The following is a 19,282-nucleotide window of genomic DNA, read 5'->3' as shown; positions in this document are numbered from 1 at the left end:
TATATGGCATAAGGTGAGGAAGAAACACATTTCTGGCCATTTAAATTATTGATGTCTTGCAGTTTACTATAGAACAAACAAGATACTTCTATCTAGTCAAAGGCAAAACTTGATTTGGGGACTTAATGTGCTGTTATTATTACATTTCTGTTTGGATGAAAGAAGTAATATCAAATTATTATTTGTAACACAATATAACTAGAGTGCAGTATTTGTTGCCGAATCATCGCAAGATTTTTATTTCTGTATTCAGACCTTATGCATAAAGTCTGCATAATTATACAAGTAATTATTATCTCTAATCTTTCCTGTGAGTAATTATATAATTAACCACAAACGATAATTTTGTAATTGTTTATCATGTACTATATTGTAGGTGTTCAATTTACTTTACGCACCCTAATCTCCTAATGAACAATATTCCAATTTCAAACACGTTTGCGCTTAACGTCCTGTTGAAACCAGTATCTAAACGGAATTTATTTTGTTAACGTACAAAGGCTTGATAAGGAAAGAAGAAAAGCGATAGAAGGAAATACGCGATTATATGATTTGCTAGTTTACCAAGTAGTGTGATTAGCTTTAATATTGAATAGACTCAGTCAGATCTCAGCTGAATGGTTTTATTGAATATTTCAATTTCCTATGAAAAGAAAATAACGTGATGTTTTGCATCATTATTATGTTCCTGAAGTTATTGACATAATCTGTACACAATTATTATTTCGTGAACTCTAATTCCCATAGCCAATTATTTGAAGAGGTAATGATCCCTAAACAATGTTATGTATTATTGCTTATTAGGAACTGCCAAATAATAAAAATAATGCACACACACACACACACACACACACAGATATATATATATATATATATATATATATATATATATATATATATATATATATATATATATATATTGTTTATGCATTTTGTTCAAGTACATTTTTCATTTTCCCTGCGATAAGAATTATTGAAAATCAAATTAAAATAATTTGTATTCTCATAGATTATCTGCATTATGTAAGTAGTTCAGTAGACATGTAGGTATATATGTTTGTTTCTTTCTGTATTCATTACCTTTAGGAAGAGGAGGCGCAACATGCACTGGTTCTAATAGACCAAACCCTGGAATACAAAACTTAATTTTAAAAGAAATCACTTAATATAGGATGAGGTAATGGGAGACCGTTAATATGATTTGAAAGTTATATTTAAAATTTATAAAAGGATAATCATGCTCATGATCTTGATACACTATTTAATGTTTTGTACAAGAGATGAAGATCATAATATCTAATATAATTCTGACTAATATAAACCAATTCCCATCACCATAAACTACAACTGTTTAAAAGTCACATTTTCTAGACCTAGATATTTTAAAACATTTGTTTCCTCCAACCTTTTTCAGTTTTGAGCATATATGTCAATAACGATTTACATTTAGTTTCAGACCGGTTAAAATCCAGAGCAAATAAATAACGATCTTCATACAGATGGGACATCAAGTAATAAAACAATGAATAAAATGTGTTACATTATTGCTATGCACATAGGCATAAACAACATAAATCAGTATTTCAACACATCAGCACATATATCAATAGCTATGGCAACTTAGTTTGTGTAGTTCATAAGATGCATTACAAAGTGCATATAATTAAAAGACTTTGTCACTTATTAGGTTAATAAAAGACGTACAAGTACACTGAACTATAATACGAATGACCTTGGACGGCGCCTAAAGAGACAAACATAACTATAAACTATGAGAATTCAACTTGTTGTACTATCTCTATGTATTGTTTCCACTATATCCAAAGGGGCCCCGAGTAGCCGAGTGGTCTAAAGCGCTCTCCGTTACGGATCATTGCCATCTCACCTCTTTATGCGTGGGTTCGAGTCTCGGATTCAGCCAATGTGGGTATGTGAGAAAGCTTGCCAGTAGCTTCTCGTGGGTCGGTGGTTCTTTCCGGGGTTTTTCCCAGGTTCTTCCTCCACTATTAAAACTGGCCGCCTATCGTGTTAAACCCTACAACAACAACAACTGCATCCAACTATTGAGTCATCTGAAATCTTACCACTGCAATGAATGGAGATGATACAATATCATCATAGCTAAATTAGTTAAAATGTAAGGTCGCATGGCATTATATCCAAGTGAAAATTACTTAAATTTCCCTTTTAAATTGTGCAGTTATCAAGATAAAACTGGTGGAACTTCAATTTTATCAAACGTTTTTAAACATTATGCATACTGCGTTGATCAACCTAACAAATAAAGACATTTAATTGTCTGCACAATATGACTTCTCAAACCTAGTAAAACCATATAGTCGAATTTTATAACTGCGTTCAATAAAGATTAAATGCAATTGGCAAATGTAAGCAATTGTCGATTGTCAAAATTATACATTTATACTCGTTTTAGTTTTTCTCTGGAATTCTAAATATTTTCGTTGGAATTCTGTTTAAATTTTTTTCTATTACTTTTCCATTTTTTTCCCATTTTTAAGGCGTATTAAATGTGACTATCTTTCTCTGTGTTGCCTTAGTATTGGTGCATCCACTGTCGAAGCTTTTATTTCACTGAAGAAATCAATATATACTTAAATAGTTTTTGCACGTGTGTGTGTATGTATGTGTGTGTGTGTTTTTACATTATCGCTTTTTGTACATATATACATGGTTCTTTTGGTGTTTACAGTTAAATTTATCACATACATATACATCTGCCTTAAAGAAAATTTCATGGATATTTTAAAAACGGTCCACTAAATTTGACAAAACGCCACTAATTATTTAATTTGAAGTATCCTTTTTTCACCTTGACTGAGTTAGAGACATTCATATTTCAGTTACTAGTCATGTGCTTTACGTATACACTACGTCTTTCTAACATATGTATGCTGTTTTAATCGCTATTCGCCTGAAAATTGCAGCTGTCAAATTATTCTCCTCTCCATTTAATGTAATTGTCAATTTAAAGTAGCATGATATAAGGATAGTGTTACAGAGTAGGTAATTCAAACCAATACTGGAATTGAAACATTTTGCTGGATTTGTTTATATACTCATAAACCAAATTTCATAATGCGTCATTCACACATTTCACTAAATTTCAACTGATTTGAGTAGAGATATTATATATTGTTTATTGTTTCTCAAATCACTAAATTAGAACTTGTATTATTTTGGAAGTTTTATCTTCATACCTACAGTACACAATGACTGCTTACGACGTAGTTATAGAAAGCATTTTTACTAATAATGTTATATTTTGCGCATTTACATTGCTCGAATATGTGAAAGGTATTAAAGAACAGTCTCTTCCATTACTGTGTTATGTGAACAAACATAAAAACAACTTACATTTATTATGAATTTTACTCTACTTAATTAAATGACATAAATATTGTGTTACAGATACACACCCATAGGTGTTATTTAGTCTTCATATGAAACTCCACGAAAATGACCTTAACCATGTCGGGCATTTGGTTCTTACGAATCAATTATTTTGCAAGTTTTGTTTAGATTCATTTGTCCAAGTAGACCACCCAAAGTCTCATTGTCGTTGGTAATGGCATCAGACAGTTGTAATGCTTGTGATCTATTTTATTAGTAATTTGTACCATCTGTCTATGTTGGGTACGTCTGTTCTTGGAACAGTCAATTCTGACTAAATATCAACTGGCTTAGGTTCAAATATTCGCTAGGGTCGATGCCTTTAAGCCTCACATTGAAAGTTGCATTTATAATAGAAATTATGTCAATATAAGTTAGGTATAATAGAAACATCGTGATAGAATATACACACAATAGTAACCAGTTCTACAATAAAGCTTCACATGCGATTGTTTATAAATCAATGTGCAAAATAATAATAAGAATCAATTTTAAAAAAATGCAGCAAAACATTTTGCCGTATATTTACATTTCACTCAGTGATGATTGAATATCGTTTGTAAATATTACAAAGAATAAATGATTTAAATATGCACAAGTAATGTCATTGATGTTGTGGGTGAGTAATCTTTACTTTAAAGTTAGGTCAACTTTTCTACCAGGCGATTGTGACCTCTTGTTAATAGCCACATTGCTATGTGACATGATCATTGGAGTATCTGAGTACATTCTAAATATACATTGCTACATCTAGAGGGAAACGCTATTAAAATATGCAATTAAGAAAAGAGGTTTACATAATAGTTCTTGTAGTGGAATACACTGCTCTGTTTATATGCCAAACAACTAAAATAGTTTAGTTACTCAACGGAAGAAATTCTATTTTATTCCTTCAATTACGTACACGTGGTATTTCCGCCACTGCTATATACGACTTAATTTTAATGGATTCTGGAAGGAACTATGGAAATAACTGAGATAAAACATACCTCATACTGGGTCTAGGCTTGTATTAGACTTGCATTTTCAAATGAGCGATGGTGCACGCCTATAACGTTGGGATACATTTTTTTTTCAATGCTCAATTGAACAATCTGTGCTATCCAATCGCCCAATGTTTCCACTTGCTAAGTCATACAAATATAGGGAACTAATTCAAAGATTTTCCACTGCTCGTAGCTGTCAAATGTTCATTTTATTATTAGGTGAACATTGAAAAAAGTCATACGGCAAAATAACATTTCCCTTCCTATACGTCTGTACTTTTCATCTGCGGTTTTATATTGTCTTCAAAAAAGAAACATACCACACATATTGCATGATTTGGGACAGAATAGTTTAGCAAGATGTTCGCTCTGGCAGAGTATCAACTTCAAATCTCCACATCTGGTATTCGGATCATCCTCGCATGTACCTGAAAGGGATCATTAATAGTAGCTTTAAATTTGGAATTCATCCAGCAGTGTGTTTTAGGCATTGACAACAAACATTCTTTTTTCAGTTTCGAAGATGTTCAGGATCATTGTATGTTAACTGCAAGACATTATAAGGGTTATTGTAATCTCCATGACAACTACATTGGAAACAAATTGTATGGATATACGTTCGAGGTGTGAATTGTTCATTAAGTAGCATACTTAGGTTGCCATAACGTCTATATATTTATCGTTCAAACTTACGTTGTTACATGAGCAGAATAATAATCGAGGAAAAAAATAAATAATTCCATTTATGTTGATAGCCCTTGATTCTAATTACCTTTGCACAGCGGGATCGTGCACGGAACTAATCCAGAGGTTGTACGGCAGTATGGATATCCTGTATGGTCTGGATCTCGACAATAATTCTTAGCTTTTGTTATATTACCATCGATAAAATCGCTGTCTGGAAAGTATCCTGCCCAGTTCAAACACGCGCCATTGTTTGTTGAGGAAACGTATCCATTATACACGTGGCTTTGGTTCGCATAGTAGCATTCTGCAAAAAGTAAAATATAACATCAATCCACTTATGAAACTCCTTTGCTTAAACCTATTTTTGATGAGTGATGATCTACGAACATGATGGTTTTATGCATTAGATTTGAACGCCTGGTTTAACTTTCGCAGGAGGAAAGCTTGGCGCTGCCCTCCCCATATTGAAATCTATATTATTACATCAAAACAAAGCAGGGGAAACACTGCAATCATTTACAGGCTTAGACATGATAATCACTGGCGTAGGATATGAATGCATTCGACCTGAAACCTTAACTGAATCTCTATATTTTCAAATGTTATACAAAAACAAGTGGGTATCAACAGTTTTGAAGAAGCAGATAGCACTTTTAAACTGTATATGTTTGACTTTCGAGCTGTTTCATTGCGATAGTGTTAATGTTTTTTTATACAGAGCATGACAAACATTAAACATTCAATCTGTTATGCTGAAGATACTGTCCGTTATTAACACGTGGTTTATATATAACAGGCACTTTTATTTATTTTTCAAAAATCATTCATACGTTTAATAAGCAATGGTAGTCTTTATAATTTTAGATACTCGATAACACTGACAATGAAATCTTCACCACGGATTAATGATTTACCTTACGTAATTAATTGTTATCGTTGCCACTACAAAGCAGGAATATTGATAATAATATATAAACACTCTTTGCAAACTTATGACTAAGCAAGTAATTGGCTTTGATATGAATACATGACATTTATGACATCTTGTGACAGAAACCATCATCTTGGAACTTGACTGGTAGCTATGAGCAACATGTGATAAATGTAGCAATAATTTGGACATTGAAGAATCTTACTTTCATTTCTCCTGTGCTTATATTCTATCATCAACTATTCAGCAATAATGGAACGATCACTTTTAGAATACAGATAAACTAATAGAGCTGGTTTTCATTAATCAGACAAGTTAAAAAGCAATTACAGGATTTGTGTTTGAAATACAACCGCTGTTATGCAAACAATCTATTTACTTTTTAATTTTGGTGGAAAACATAAATGGAGTAATGGATCACCACTGGGAATAAAAGACACAGTTTATGTTCTTGTACTTCTCACTCACATTGTGAGCAATGTTATATACCAAAGGAATGCTGGTTTGTGTAGTATATTGTTACACTTCTAAGTCTTAAATAAGTAACAGAAAGAAGTGAAACCGGCAATTTAAGTAAAATCTACAAGCGTATTATTTCTCCATATCACAAAGTGAAAACTCAATAGACACTTACATTATTCTGAATTAAAGTTAACACAATCCTAAATTTTCCGAATGAATTCAAATTGTCTTGAATATTCTGGTGTGCCATAATGATTAAATCCAATATATCTTTGAGTGTGCTGACAATAATTAGAAAACAATACGTACATTCAAAATCAGTGAACACTTAGCAGTTCCAATGAATAATTTAAATAAAAAATTCCTCTTGAGTTATACATGACACTAACAATAGATCCTGTTCAAAACATATTCTAACATGAATTAAATATTTATTTACCAAGTTCCTCTTTATATGACTTTTTCACTTGATCTAGATGTGAGTCATACCAATGGAAAATTCCAATCAAAATAAAAAACGTCAGTTTCTAGAATATCCTTAGCTCATAAATGACATATTTATTATCTTCAACCACGGATATTACTTAACAATGTAACCATAGTTTTTATATCATCTAATTTAGTACAAAAAACTAAACTAAAAGCACATATAAATATATAATTTTTATTTGCAGGGATTTATTCTCGTGTACACATATTATTTTGGGTTATGATATTTGTTATTTTGATTCATGGTGGCTAGCACCATATCAGATCAACAACAGTTGATTGTGTCTTAGATTTCTGCCATTGTACGTTTCGATGTAATTTTGTCCCATAAAGTGATCAATAAAAGTAATATGCAGCTAGTATTTCAATGGTGTTCATTTGTAATTCTGCATCAGTTGAGTCATCAAGCGTTTTTGTGTCCAAAATGCATCTATTTTCTTTCACATTTAATTACAAAATGAATATCTCATTCTTACCTAAAACATTTTGCTCATTGTTATTTATTATCTTGTTGATGACGTATGCAATAGGAAAAATGATTTGAGACATAACGTAATTGACTTCATTGATCCTTTATCGGAAAGGTTACCCTATACTAAGAATAACCGGTTGCTCGAACCGTCTAACGTAGTTTTAAAAGCAATGGAAAACATCGTTATCGAATAAAACCTATATAAAATACAAAATATTTGTTTTCGCATGTACACCATCATAAATATTTAACTGAATTAGTACGCTCACAACTTTACCCGTTGTCTTTGTCTAATGTTAGTATAATTAAGTCTGAACTTGTCCACTCGTGCAGGATTACTCCTTCTGTCTAATAGATTTATATGAATTTATTCTCAAAGGCAGAATACCTCCTTGAATTCAGCAAATTATATCAGATACATTGATATTCGTAAAGCATAATAAAAAGGGAATTTACAGTGTCTGGTGGTTCAACGTCCTTCCAGCTGTATGTGTCTCAGTAATGACAGGTCTAATATACTCATGGTGGCACACACAAAGACTATATATATATATATATATATATATATATATATATATATATATATATATATATATATATATATATATATATATATATATATATATATATATATATATATATATATATGAGTACCGTCAGTTGCAACTAAGGCAATTGTTGACATGTTCAGCAGGGTAGATGAGCTTGAGGAGGATAATTAGGATTGTTGCATCCAATTAGTTTTAGCACTTATGGCATAAATGACTGGGTTTTAATCATCTAACAGTTGCGTACAACACCGTATCCTTCGTGTGCATAGGATTTGAAGCTATATTTAACGAGGCCTTTTGAGAAATGGTGTGTCGAATGCGCTAGGGACATTGTGAGACTGAAAGCAATTTTGATCACGTGTCGCAATGAACCATATAAAACCGATTAATCCGTGGCCCTATGCCAATTCGGCGGATTCATGGCAAATGGGGAAGTGTGGGCCAAGCGTGGCTAATCCGGGATCCTGAATTAAATAGTGCTCGTCAGTCAGTCGCTACGAAATGCAATATTATTTAATATCAATATACATATGACTAATGGATTAAACGCACATTGTTCATATACGTTTATAAATGTCACAAGTCGATCATCCCTAGTGGTAATCCATATATCACTCATAATTATTAATGAGTTCCATTTGTTGATTCTCTTTTAATTGCTCCTTAAAGTTAAATGCTCTGATTTGATCCCGTGAGAAATTATTCGATTCCCTTCTATCTGTTGTTGAATTCCGTTCTAACCATTCTTTCAAATCCTTCTTTGGACCTTCCGCTCACACGTATTGTGTCATTTTGATTCATCGTTCAGTTACATTTTAAATAAATATCTTGTTAACGAAAGTGGGTCAGGGGCCTCGCTTAGTTAATCCCCATCAAGGCTTTTTCATGTGATTCTCACCCGACATAGGATGGTACTGCTAATATAGAACCGAAATGGGTCAGTGGTATATTCCCCTAGGTTAGGTGAGTTTGGTTCGGCGGTCGCAAACAATCAACCGAGGTTGAAATGTTCCCATGACTTCTGCGGTGGATTCACTAGTTTGGAGACCGTACAAAATCGACCCCACATAAGGAAATTTACTTCCGGGGGATTAAACTATGACAGGTTTTTGTTTAAATATGTCATTTTTATCAATCTATTCTACAGAGTGGACAATTTCAGTCTATGCTGTGTACTGTATACATTGCTTTAATAGGGAATATGATTTGGAATAATTATCGATCTTTACACATTAAAAGTAGATTTCACTTTACTTTGTGAGAAATTTACATTATTTATTTTGATTTATGTTGCTGTATTTAAATATGTCATTTTCTTCAACCTATTATACAGAGGGGACAATTTCAGTTTATGCTGTATACTGTATACAGTGTTTTCATAGGGAACTTTTTTTGTTGAATAATTATCGATCTTTGCAAAATAAAAGAAATTATGTGAGAAATTTACATTATAAGTTATATTATTTATTTTGATTTATGTAGCTGTATTTAGTGGATAAATATGCCTGCTGCATGTACTATATCTCGTCTCTATTGCTCTCTATTATTGTACGTCTTTAAAATTTAATATTTAACTCATATGGTTTGCTTTGTTTAATAAACAACATATTAAACAGCTTATATTCTTCTATGATCATATATGTTAAGATTAATATTAATTGGGTTTAAACATGTTTACAGATGCTACATTTCAGGTCCATCTTCATTGTATAATTAAGAATGTTGCAGAAGCAGTTGTTTCCGAATTTGTTGAGAAAATCTCCTTTATCTTTGTTCTGCTCTCGTATATTAACTTTATATATAAGTATTATTTATTTCAGAAATACCCATTCCTATCTTAACTTCAGACTTGAATGAAATCCATTCTAGTTGTGTTTCGTTTGACGGGGTTTAGTTTATTTGTTTCAATTAATCATTGGCATTACAAAGGTATCTTTCACTTTAAGACTAAATTGCTTTCTTGGAATTATAGTGAATTAGTACAAGGATATTTGTGGATTATATCATTATGATTCATCAAGACATAATGTTAACACATAAGCACTATTCTATGCGATTTGCACATCAGCAGACTCAATGTCGGAATTCATTAGGAAGCTGAAGGCTTAAAACCCAAAAAGAGAAAAAAAAACGTATTCTTACTGATAATGAAGTTGCGAGATGGGCTGTATAATCTTCTTCTACCAAAAAGCTGTAGTCGTATTCTACCGTGATTGATTCTTATTCGTGTGTGATAATTGTATACTTCAATGGTGAAAAGTATCGAATTACTACACCTTATCAATCTCACCAATCGGTAACTTTATTCAAATGGTGACTATATTTGAATGGTATTTAAAGTCATAAATATAAGTATTAAAAAGTAACCTTCAAAAGGTCTGTGCCTACTGTATATGTTGCCAGTCTCGACCTTTTGTCTCTTCTTGTGATTGCACTTTCCATCACGAACATCTGGTACATTCTGACGTTTTCAAATATTCATAATAAGATGTAAAATGTGTTGGTCGACTTTGCAGTTGATAAAAATCAAATGAACAGCAGTATATATTCTGATGGTAATAGCAAAAGGAGTAGACATTATTCATAGTAAGATCTAAAAAGTGTTGTTCTACTTTGAAGTTGATAAAAATCAAATGAACATCAGTATATGTTCTAATGGTAATAACAAAAGGAGTAGAAACTAATTCATGCACTCTGAGTATGATCAAGATCAGGGGCTAATAAAAATTGAGAAGCACACATTTAAACTTTTGCCATGGCTAATATAAAATGACGATCGAGTTAAATGAAACTGTTGAAGAAGGCAGTAATACAAGTTGGTACTGACGAAGCCACAACAAGCCGCCATAAAACACCAGAGGTTACCACTACAGAAAAACAAACATCTTAAGTAATATTTGCTCAAGCAACTCAATCATCTAAGTTAGAAAGGTTATGTCCTAAAAGCATTAAAACTTTGCAAGTGACTAAAATTTCCCATAAATGTTTTGAAATTCGAATCTTGCGATTTATATAGGAATGCAAATATGTTTCAGTTAATTATTCATTTGCTTTACTGAAAGTTGTTGTCAATATTTGAGGTACCACTGCAAAGCCCCAAAGAAATTTCACAAACATGAAAAATGGCAATGGTGTAATGAATTTAAGATTTCATCACATCTGACTGACTGTTAATTCAAATATGATATCTAAATTCAATTTGCCTCTTAAACGATGTGGTGAGCATGTGTATTTTGTTCATTTAGTGTTTGTTATTGGGGTGAGATGTAGGTTTCCTTAAAGGTTTATCTCAATGGATGGAAACAATGATATGACAGAATTAGGATTACCCTTCTTAGAGCAATGTAAGCATGCAAATTAATTAGATCAATGTCGGGTACCATCCGTTAGCATTAAAATCATAACTTGACATAATGTCGTCGCCGAGGGGTAATGACCCAGAAACAATAGAGTATCCAACATACAATAATTAAGCCACAACGTTATCAAAAAATTAATTTAAGCGAAATTGAATTTTAGCTTAAGCTAAAAATGAACGGGTAGCGGATGGAGAGTTATGTCTTAAATAAATAACCAGAGTGAAAACTATTTTCAACTAATCATGTACAGGCTTCACCCAATGTTTCACTATGTTTCTTCAAAGCAGCAGAAGGAAGAGAGCAACAGCGGTAGCAAGAACAGCGGACGAAGAAGGGGAGCAGGAGGGTAAAGACTAATAAAAGCATTATCATACCGTGACAATAAGGTACATCACAAAACTCCCAAGATTTCATAGGGTTTCCTTTTACATAGCACCAGGGATGTCCTTTACCGTCTGGATCTCTACAGTAGTTAAAAGCATCTTCCAGTCTTTGTTCAGGAAACATTGAAACCAGAGGGTCATTTGGTAAGAGATGGGCATCCCAACGGTCACATGTTTTATTGCCAATAGTTGTTGATACGCGACCAAGGTACACAGAGCTTCTGAAGAAACATTCTGAAGAGTAGATTTAATAATTTTTTAGACACAAGTAGAATAGCTCTCTCCAGATAGATTATTATTAGCATTTATAATAAGCTTACATGAATAAAGACATACATTTCTAGAACCTAATAAATTGTGTTGGCTTCAATCATGCAGTTGAACTCCTTCAAAAGGCCCATCGTGATAACTTGTATGTTGAATAATACGAAGTTTTTTAGTCCCTATCAAAATGATGTTCAATGTAATTAAGCAAAGCAACTCATGCGTTCGTATTACATAGAAGTTTTAGGTCTTATCTGGATTCATTTTGACATCATTACATTAAATTGCACGTACAGCGCATGTTCTGCACATGTATGTGTGTCGAAATATTTCTTACGTGTTGGTTAGCTTCCTTCAAAAAAAATATATTTATTAGACACCCAATACACCTGCTATACACCTTTAAAATATATGCCCTTCATCAAGGAGAACATCTAAATAATCTCGCGAAGAAAAACGATATTTTTCAATTTTTCTTAATTACAGTCAATTATATACGGCATAATCGATTCAACTTATCATAAATAGTATATGTTTCCATAGGGATCTTGTTTCCTTGAAAACTGATAATGTATTTCTCATCTTACCTCTCTTGGATGGTTTGGCAGATACAGCTGTAACATAAATCATTATTCAATTAGATAACGTGAGCATGTTGTAAAAGGATTTTGTTTTAGCTTGCATGCATTTAAGTCACAAAGAGAGTAATCCATTTATTTTCTCAGCAGATTCTTCTCTCTTGCAACATCAATATGTACAAAGGATTAGAACTAAATGAAACAAAATATAAATCCTTATCCGTTGTGTGGAAAACTTGCAGTCGTGTAATTACGATTGTCTTAACTATTTTGTCTTTAAATAAATGCTAAATCCTTAGGCGTCCTCATTTTGATATATCATATATCTATTTGAAAGCAAACTGTTTATCATTCCATTCACATACTTCGGGCATTATCGGTTCGAACATGTGTTGGGGAGTCCTTTATTTCCAAAAACTGTTCAACACAGATATAGATGGTAACATTTCATCTATCGGGAATTAAAGAGTTGTAACTGTTACTGTAAATAGTACAAAATGAAGCTCGATACCGCAAAAAAGACCAAAAAGCAAGATGCGGGTTTCCAGTTAGTTGACGACAATATAAATTTGGTCAAAAAAACTTTCGAAAAACTATAAACTGTCAGTATAATCATTAGCATTCTTACAAAAATACATGAAGTTGAAGTAATGGTTGAAACGTTTGTAAAGCGTGCAGTAATTGTCTCAGTTGGATGTGGTTTCGTTGTATTGATAATACTGTTCTCAGCCCTGGGATGTGTTGTGCCTATGTATGTATATATATATATGTATGTATTAAAGCCTGAAAAGGCACTTTCCATTCCGATCACGGACCCTACCGACTTAAGCGAAACAAACACAAAAACACGATATAGTTTTACAGAATGATGTTTGCTGATTAGCATTGTTTGCTTGTTAGAATTTTAGAACTTATTTTTAAATTTCATTATCGGCCATTGTAATCTAACACTGTATGTTGGACGTGTCTAGAATTACATTTTTTTTCTACGTAAATTATTCATTTTGCATTATGTATACAACTTTTACATAGCTAATATAATCCCTGTATGAATAGGTGTAAAATACCAGGGTCATTATTAATAAAAGTAAACATTTATTTGGGTCTGGGTCAGACATACTTTTTTGGGTGTGAGTTTATGTCATTGGAATAACCTTACAATTTAACTGGCGTACCTTATATACTACAGGTAATATTTTATAATTTTTTGTACCTGACTTTCTAATTGTAATTAAAATTTACGCTGTAAACATTAAGATATTTCAAGAAGGATATTTTACAACAAGTAACAGTTTTTTTCAACGAAATTGTTACATTGTGACCTGAGATCAAGTAGAAGACTATATAATCTTGTTACTGGAAAACTTATTCATTAGTGCTTTAATATCCGAGTAAAATCAAGTTATTGTTGTGCACAGTATTTGATTTGAAATTATTCAGGTTATTTCTTTTCTGGAAATATGTGTTCTGGTAACATTCTCAGAAACAGAGAATTTATAAGGAAATTTCAAATAAGTGTTTCTTCTAGGATTGTGCTACTGTGTTTCATTTAAAAATATGTTGGCACATCAACACTTAACGAGCCATCACCAGGCACATCAACACTTTCAGAGTGAGATTTAATTTGGATTTCTACTAAAGTTTATTCATAACGTTGATTATTGTGAACTGTGTCATTTTATTGCCCACGGTGACTACGCGTGTGGCTTCTGAGTCTAAACCTGAGTGCACACAGGTTATTACAGATTTGGCATGGGAAGTCTGTAGGTCCGATGATCTGGGATACTGCGATGAAACGTTTTTCTCTTATGGCTGTGAGTCTTTAGCGGTGGTCATCGTCCACTAGTGCAACAGCCTTTGTGATGAGCGGGCGCCAGGTAGATGACACCTTACATTTGCTATGTTCGTGTAGCAGATAGCCAGTTTACCCATCTTATATGCAAACTTTACAGTTATCGTGTTTAATTTGATAAACTTGTATAATTATTCTAACTTAAAAGTAGAATAAAACGATGCTTTTCTAATCAATTATTGAAGACGTAAGTGAAAACGTTTGTAGTTGTATTTATATAACTCTTTTAATAGCAATAAAGGAGAACTCCAATTTTATAAAATGCACCTAATGGATATATAGACTTCATTAGAGCCGGGATCCACATTGCATAAAATATTCCCTAATCGTTATAATATTTCTAATTATTTTTTTAATCTGACCAAATCATCCAATAAGAATTAACTTTTAATTCCACTAGCATACCACCTGATCAATCTGTCCAATGGGAAAAGGTCCGAATTCCGTAATTAATCAAAACACACATATAATAATAATAATGAAATTACACATTAACGTGTATAATAAATGTACAAAAATGTATACAAAATAAAACAATACAGCACTCCTAAACATATGAAATTGCATCTGCGATCCAATATTCTTTTAACTTAATGTGAGGACGATATATATTGTATTCTTGCAAACTCTATATTTACAATCTCTGCTTTATCATTCTCATGTTTTTGGTGAAATTATGAGGATTGTGATCTCTCAATACAATAATCGGATAAGACGCAATTCATGGTATTGTAAAACCAGAACTAAAGCCGAGCACACCTTTCCGATAGTTATTTTTTTATAGAAATAACACACTGAATGATCCACGCCATTTTGATCTCCCTGAATTAATACACTACCAACCGCCACATCACTTGCATCAATAGACACGTTAAATGGATGATTGAAATCTGGAGCTAAAGAGATGGTCCACATTTAAGTATGGCATTTGATCTATCGAACGCCTCATGAATATGGTTAGAGCAATAAAACTTGGTTATCTTCAAGAAACTGGACAGGACCTCAGCAATTATGGAAACAATTGAGCAAACATTTTGACAATACCCAGCCATATCAATACACAAAAATCGCATCAGTTCCTTTCTTACTGAAAGGCACATGGATTCTCAGATAGCTTTAACCGTAACTTCTACATGCTGGACTTGACCAATATATTGTAAAAATGTGGCAAGCTCCACAAAACCCACTTTTAATTAAATTAATTGTTAAATCTCCCTCACTCAAGCAACGAAGAATTTCCGGATTGTTTCCATGTGATCTTTTAAGGCGTCGCTGTATATAATGACTTTGTCGACGTATGCATCAGAACTAGCTTTAGTAGACGTTATCATATTCATTAACCACTGGAATGTAGAGGAACAATTTTGTATACCAAACGCCATCAATTTGCATTGGTAGAGTCCTTCCGGCGTTACGAAGACCGAATTTATTTATGCCATATTGATAAATGGGTGCTGCCAGAATTATTTTGACAGTTCAAAATTAATAAGATATTTTGAAATTCCAATTAAATTATATTAATACAATCATGAGTGTTTGGCATTAGATATGAGTTTATGTTTACATTCTTCACTTTTCTGTACTTACGCACATACGGAAGGTTCAGTCTGCTTTCGACACAAGAATGTACAGCTGACTCCGATTAAGTTGGCTTGGTTCAATAAGGGCATTCTCCAACAAATAATCGTTTTCTATTTTCAAACAGGCTTTTTTGAGAAGATTCATCCTGTAAGGGTGCTGTTCTACAGGTTCAGAATCTACAATTTCAACGTCATGGTAGATTTTGTTTGTTCGAGTGGGAAAATCTGGGAACCAGTGCACATATTCACATATTAGCCGCTTTAGCTCATTCACGACTGTATACATGAAAGTTTATTTTCCAGATTCTTTAATATTTAGCAATTTTGGGAACGGGTTGAACTAAAGTCACCATGTGGGACAGGAACAACTACATTTCCTGAATGATTTACAGAGCTATCTCGATCAAAATAACTCCTTTAAAATATTGATATTGTAGAGCTGTTTATGCTTCCTCTCCCTAGGAGTGTACGTGACATAATTTTAGTCACCCATTTTCTTTCGAACTGTATTGGTGCCATGCTATCAAGAATTTGGTGCGTTTAAGGTATGGGCAAGAGGATTATCACCAGCTTGAAAAGTTCTTTCCATTGCAGTTTTGTCATACCTTACTTTCATTTGTAATTGGGGGGATTGAAACTTATTTTTCGCTGTTTCGTAAATCACATTCACATTGAACGGATTTAAGAAGTCCAACAATTGTTAAGATGTTTATAAAGGCTGTGACTATATAACTTTAGCCTTAATGTTCCTTCATGCGATTCCATCTGGAAGCCACGTAGACGCATACATTATTGTCAACAAGTTTTCGTTGCCTGAGATGGTCTTAGGTAAGAGACCTACACAGTCTACCATTATTCAGCTAAATGGTTCGTCAAAGGTAAATGTTGTAACTGAGCTTTGGGTATTTTCTGGATGGGCATTCTTATCATTTGACAATTGTTACAAGATCTACAGTATTAGCAAACATTACGTTTAATTGTCGGACAACTAAAACAATAGAAAACATGGTGGTTGGTTTTATTGACTCTTACATGACTATCCAAGGAAGGCTCATTGGCTAAGCTAAGAATTTGGTGGAAATGAAAAATATACGACTTGGTTTTATTGACTCCTAAATGACCAGCCAATGAAGTTTCATAGGCTACGCCAACAATTACGTTGACATGAAATATGTATGACTTAGGAACAACAATACGATAGCTCACTGACCACTCGTCACGAGTGGATACTTCAGGTGGTCTTCATGTTCTCATTTTTTAAAGATTAACATTTTTGTACCTCTGCAGAATCAGCTTCGCTAGTAACCCTTTGAAACTAACAGCATATATCAGTATCTGTTTCTTGTTTAACGACAAATAATTGTCGCTTCTGACTCTGATCAGAAATAAGAGAAATAGTGGTTTAAAGATTATCATAATAATTATTACCTTTTCATTGATTAGCAAATGTAACAATAGTGACCTGATCAAAAGCCAAAGTAATAAGTTTGTCAGCCACATGAATAATTTTCTGATCAACTTCATCATCAAATGCTCTTTCAAGGATTTCATTTTCAAAAAGAGCAACTTGTTGATCCAAACTAGGCTTGACGATTACAAGCGAATTAACTACACCCTTATCTCTTGCTGAGTCATTGCCTTGCAATAAATAAAAACTTTCAATGACCAAAGACTTCAATTAAAGGATAGTCACAGTACCTAAAACTAAGTCTGATGTTAAATTAACGTTAGTGAATGGAATTCGAATAAAACCGCACTCTATTCAATGAACAAAAAGCCTTTTAGTCGAAGAAGACTTAGTAGACATAGGCAAATTACCTGATAATAAATTACTCTGAGAAGCTCATGTGTCCCTTAATATTTTAACAGGTATGTGATTTGTCAAATCTCGATTAAGTGATGCAGAATATTTCGAAATGAATGGTTCATAATTCTCCATAATAGAATCAGACTGGGGTTTGTTTGACCTTACAAATATATTTCTTCCAATAGAAAACCATGACCTTGATCTCTGAGGAACAAGAGCATTTGGAACATCTCTCGCTTTATTATGTTGCTTGTTTTTTCAACTTAAAGCAATCGTAAATAACGTGCCCTATATTCTTGTAATAAGTGCACATTGGAGGAAATAAGGATTTCTGATCAGTCTTATTAGCCGTTAGATTCTTATTCCTTTTTCCAGATTGAAATTTGTAAGTACTTGCTCTAGACTTAGATGGTTTCTTATTATTTGTCTTCTAAGAGGAAAACTTATTGACAAATGAAACTTTGCAAGCCAAGCAATATTCATCAGCCGTACGAGTAACGTTTTCTATTTTATATATCTTATGTTCATAAAGGTAATGCTTGACATCATTATGGACGCAGTTCTAGAACTCATTTCATAATATATATCGGTTGGCTTTGAAGTACACCACCTGTCAAGTAGTTATTCCCTTTCTCTAGCAATCTCGACATGGCTTTGGCTACATTCTTTTCTTGCAATTCACAAACCTCTGCCGATATGCTTCGGGTATTAACTCCTAACCCTTCAGAAGTTTTTTTTCCTAAACAGCAATATGTTCAACAAACAGTTCAGTATAAAGTTCACCATCTTGGCAAATATGTACATTATGTAGTTACATAGTCCAGTGCTCTCTTTAAATTCTGGGCTATTTTCTGTTCAAATTGTCAAAGGTATTGATCTACATCTTCTTTCAATTGTGGTACTAATTTAATATTTTTTGTAACATTAAAATCAAAACTGTCATGAGTGGGGTGAGTTATGCCTGCCAGTTCTAATTCTTTCGATTTTAATGGAATTTCCATTTAAGTTTCTTCTTTTTGCAATTGTGATTTCATTTGTGTCTCTCTTATATTTGCATTTGTAACTGCATTTGTATTTTCCTCTCATTTTTCTCTTTTGCCGTTTAAAATTTGCATTTGAATGTCTCTTTACTCTTTATTGTTTTAGAATCGTCTATCTCTCTCTCTCTCTCTTTCTTCTTTTTCAATTTTCAATTTCATTTCAATTCATTGGCCATCGTTTCAAATTTCTCTTTTTGCATATTAAGCTCAAGCTTTCTTAACCCAATTTCATTTGTGCGTTTTAAATTTCCATTCCATAATTTCAAGTTAGAGCCAAATGGATACTTCGTAATCAAACCCAAAGCATCGTTATCCGATTATTCTTTTATACCAAATATTGAGTCAAAATATTTAAATTTATTGTTTTAACAATAATGGCTTTACCTCTTAAAGATCATATTGTTTGCCACGTTTGAGAAATTCATCCTTT

The 19,282-nt window shown here is 32.8% G+C and overlaps 1 protein-coding gene across 2 annotated transcripts in view; it reads right to left on the bottom strand.

Moving 5' to 3' along the window:
* LOC149794595 (plasminogen-like) overlaps positions 1–19,282 on the bottom strand; it is a 91,831-nt gene that overhangs the window by 36,485 nt on the left and 36,064 nt on the right. For both annotated transcript variants that reach the window (XM_089968884.1, XM_089968885.1), the window contains exons 9-13: positions 12,583–12,609; positions 11,723–11,965; positions 5,170–5,388; positions 4,718–4,825; positions 1,081–1,128 (exon numbers count right to left, since the gene is read on the bottom strand). In XM_089968884.1, coding sequence (XP_089825010.1) covers positions 1,081–1,128; positions 4,718–4,825; positions 5,170–5,388; positions 11,723–11,965; positions 12,583–12,609 — 645 coding nt within the window. The remainder of the gene's footprint in view (positions 1–1,080; positions 1,129–4,717; positions 4,826–5,169; positions 5,389–11,722; positions 11,966–12,582; positions 12,610–19,282) is intronic.

This window comes from Sinohyriopsis cumingii, chromosome 8 (genome assembly GCF_028554795.1).
Source record: "Sinohyriopsis cumingii isolate HCF-2022 chromosome 8, ASM2855479v2, whole genome shotgun sequence".
In the NCBI taxonomy this organism is placed as follows: domain Eukaryota; kingdom Metazoa; phylum Mollusca; class Bivalvia; order Unionida; family Unionidae; genus Sinohyriopsis; species Sinohyriopsis cumingii.
Note: the sequence above shows the minus strand (reverse complement) of the source record. Positions and strands in the feature narration are given on the sequence as shown.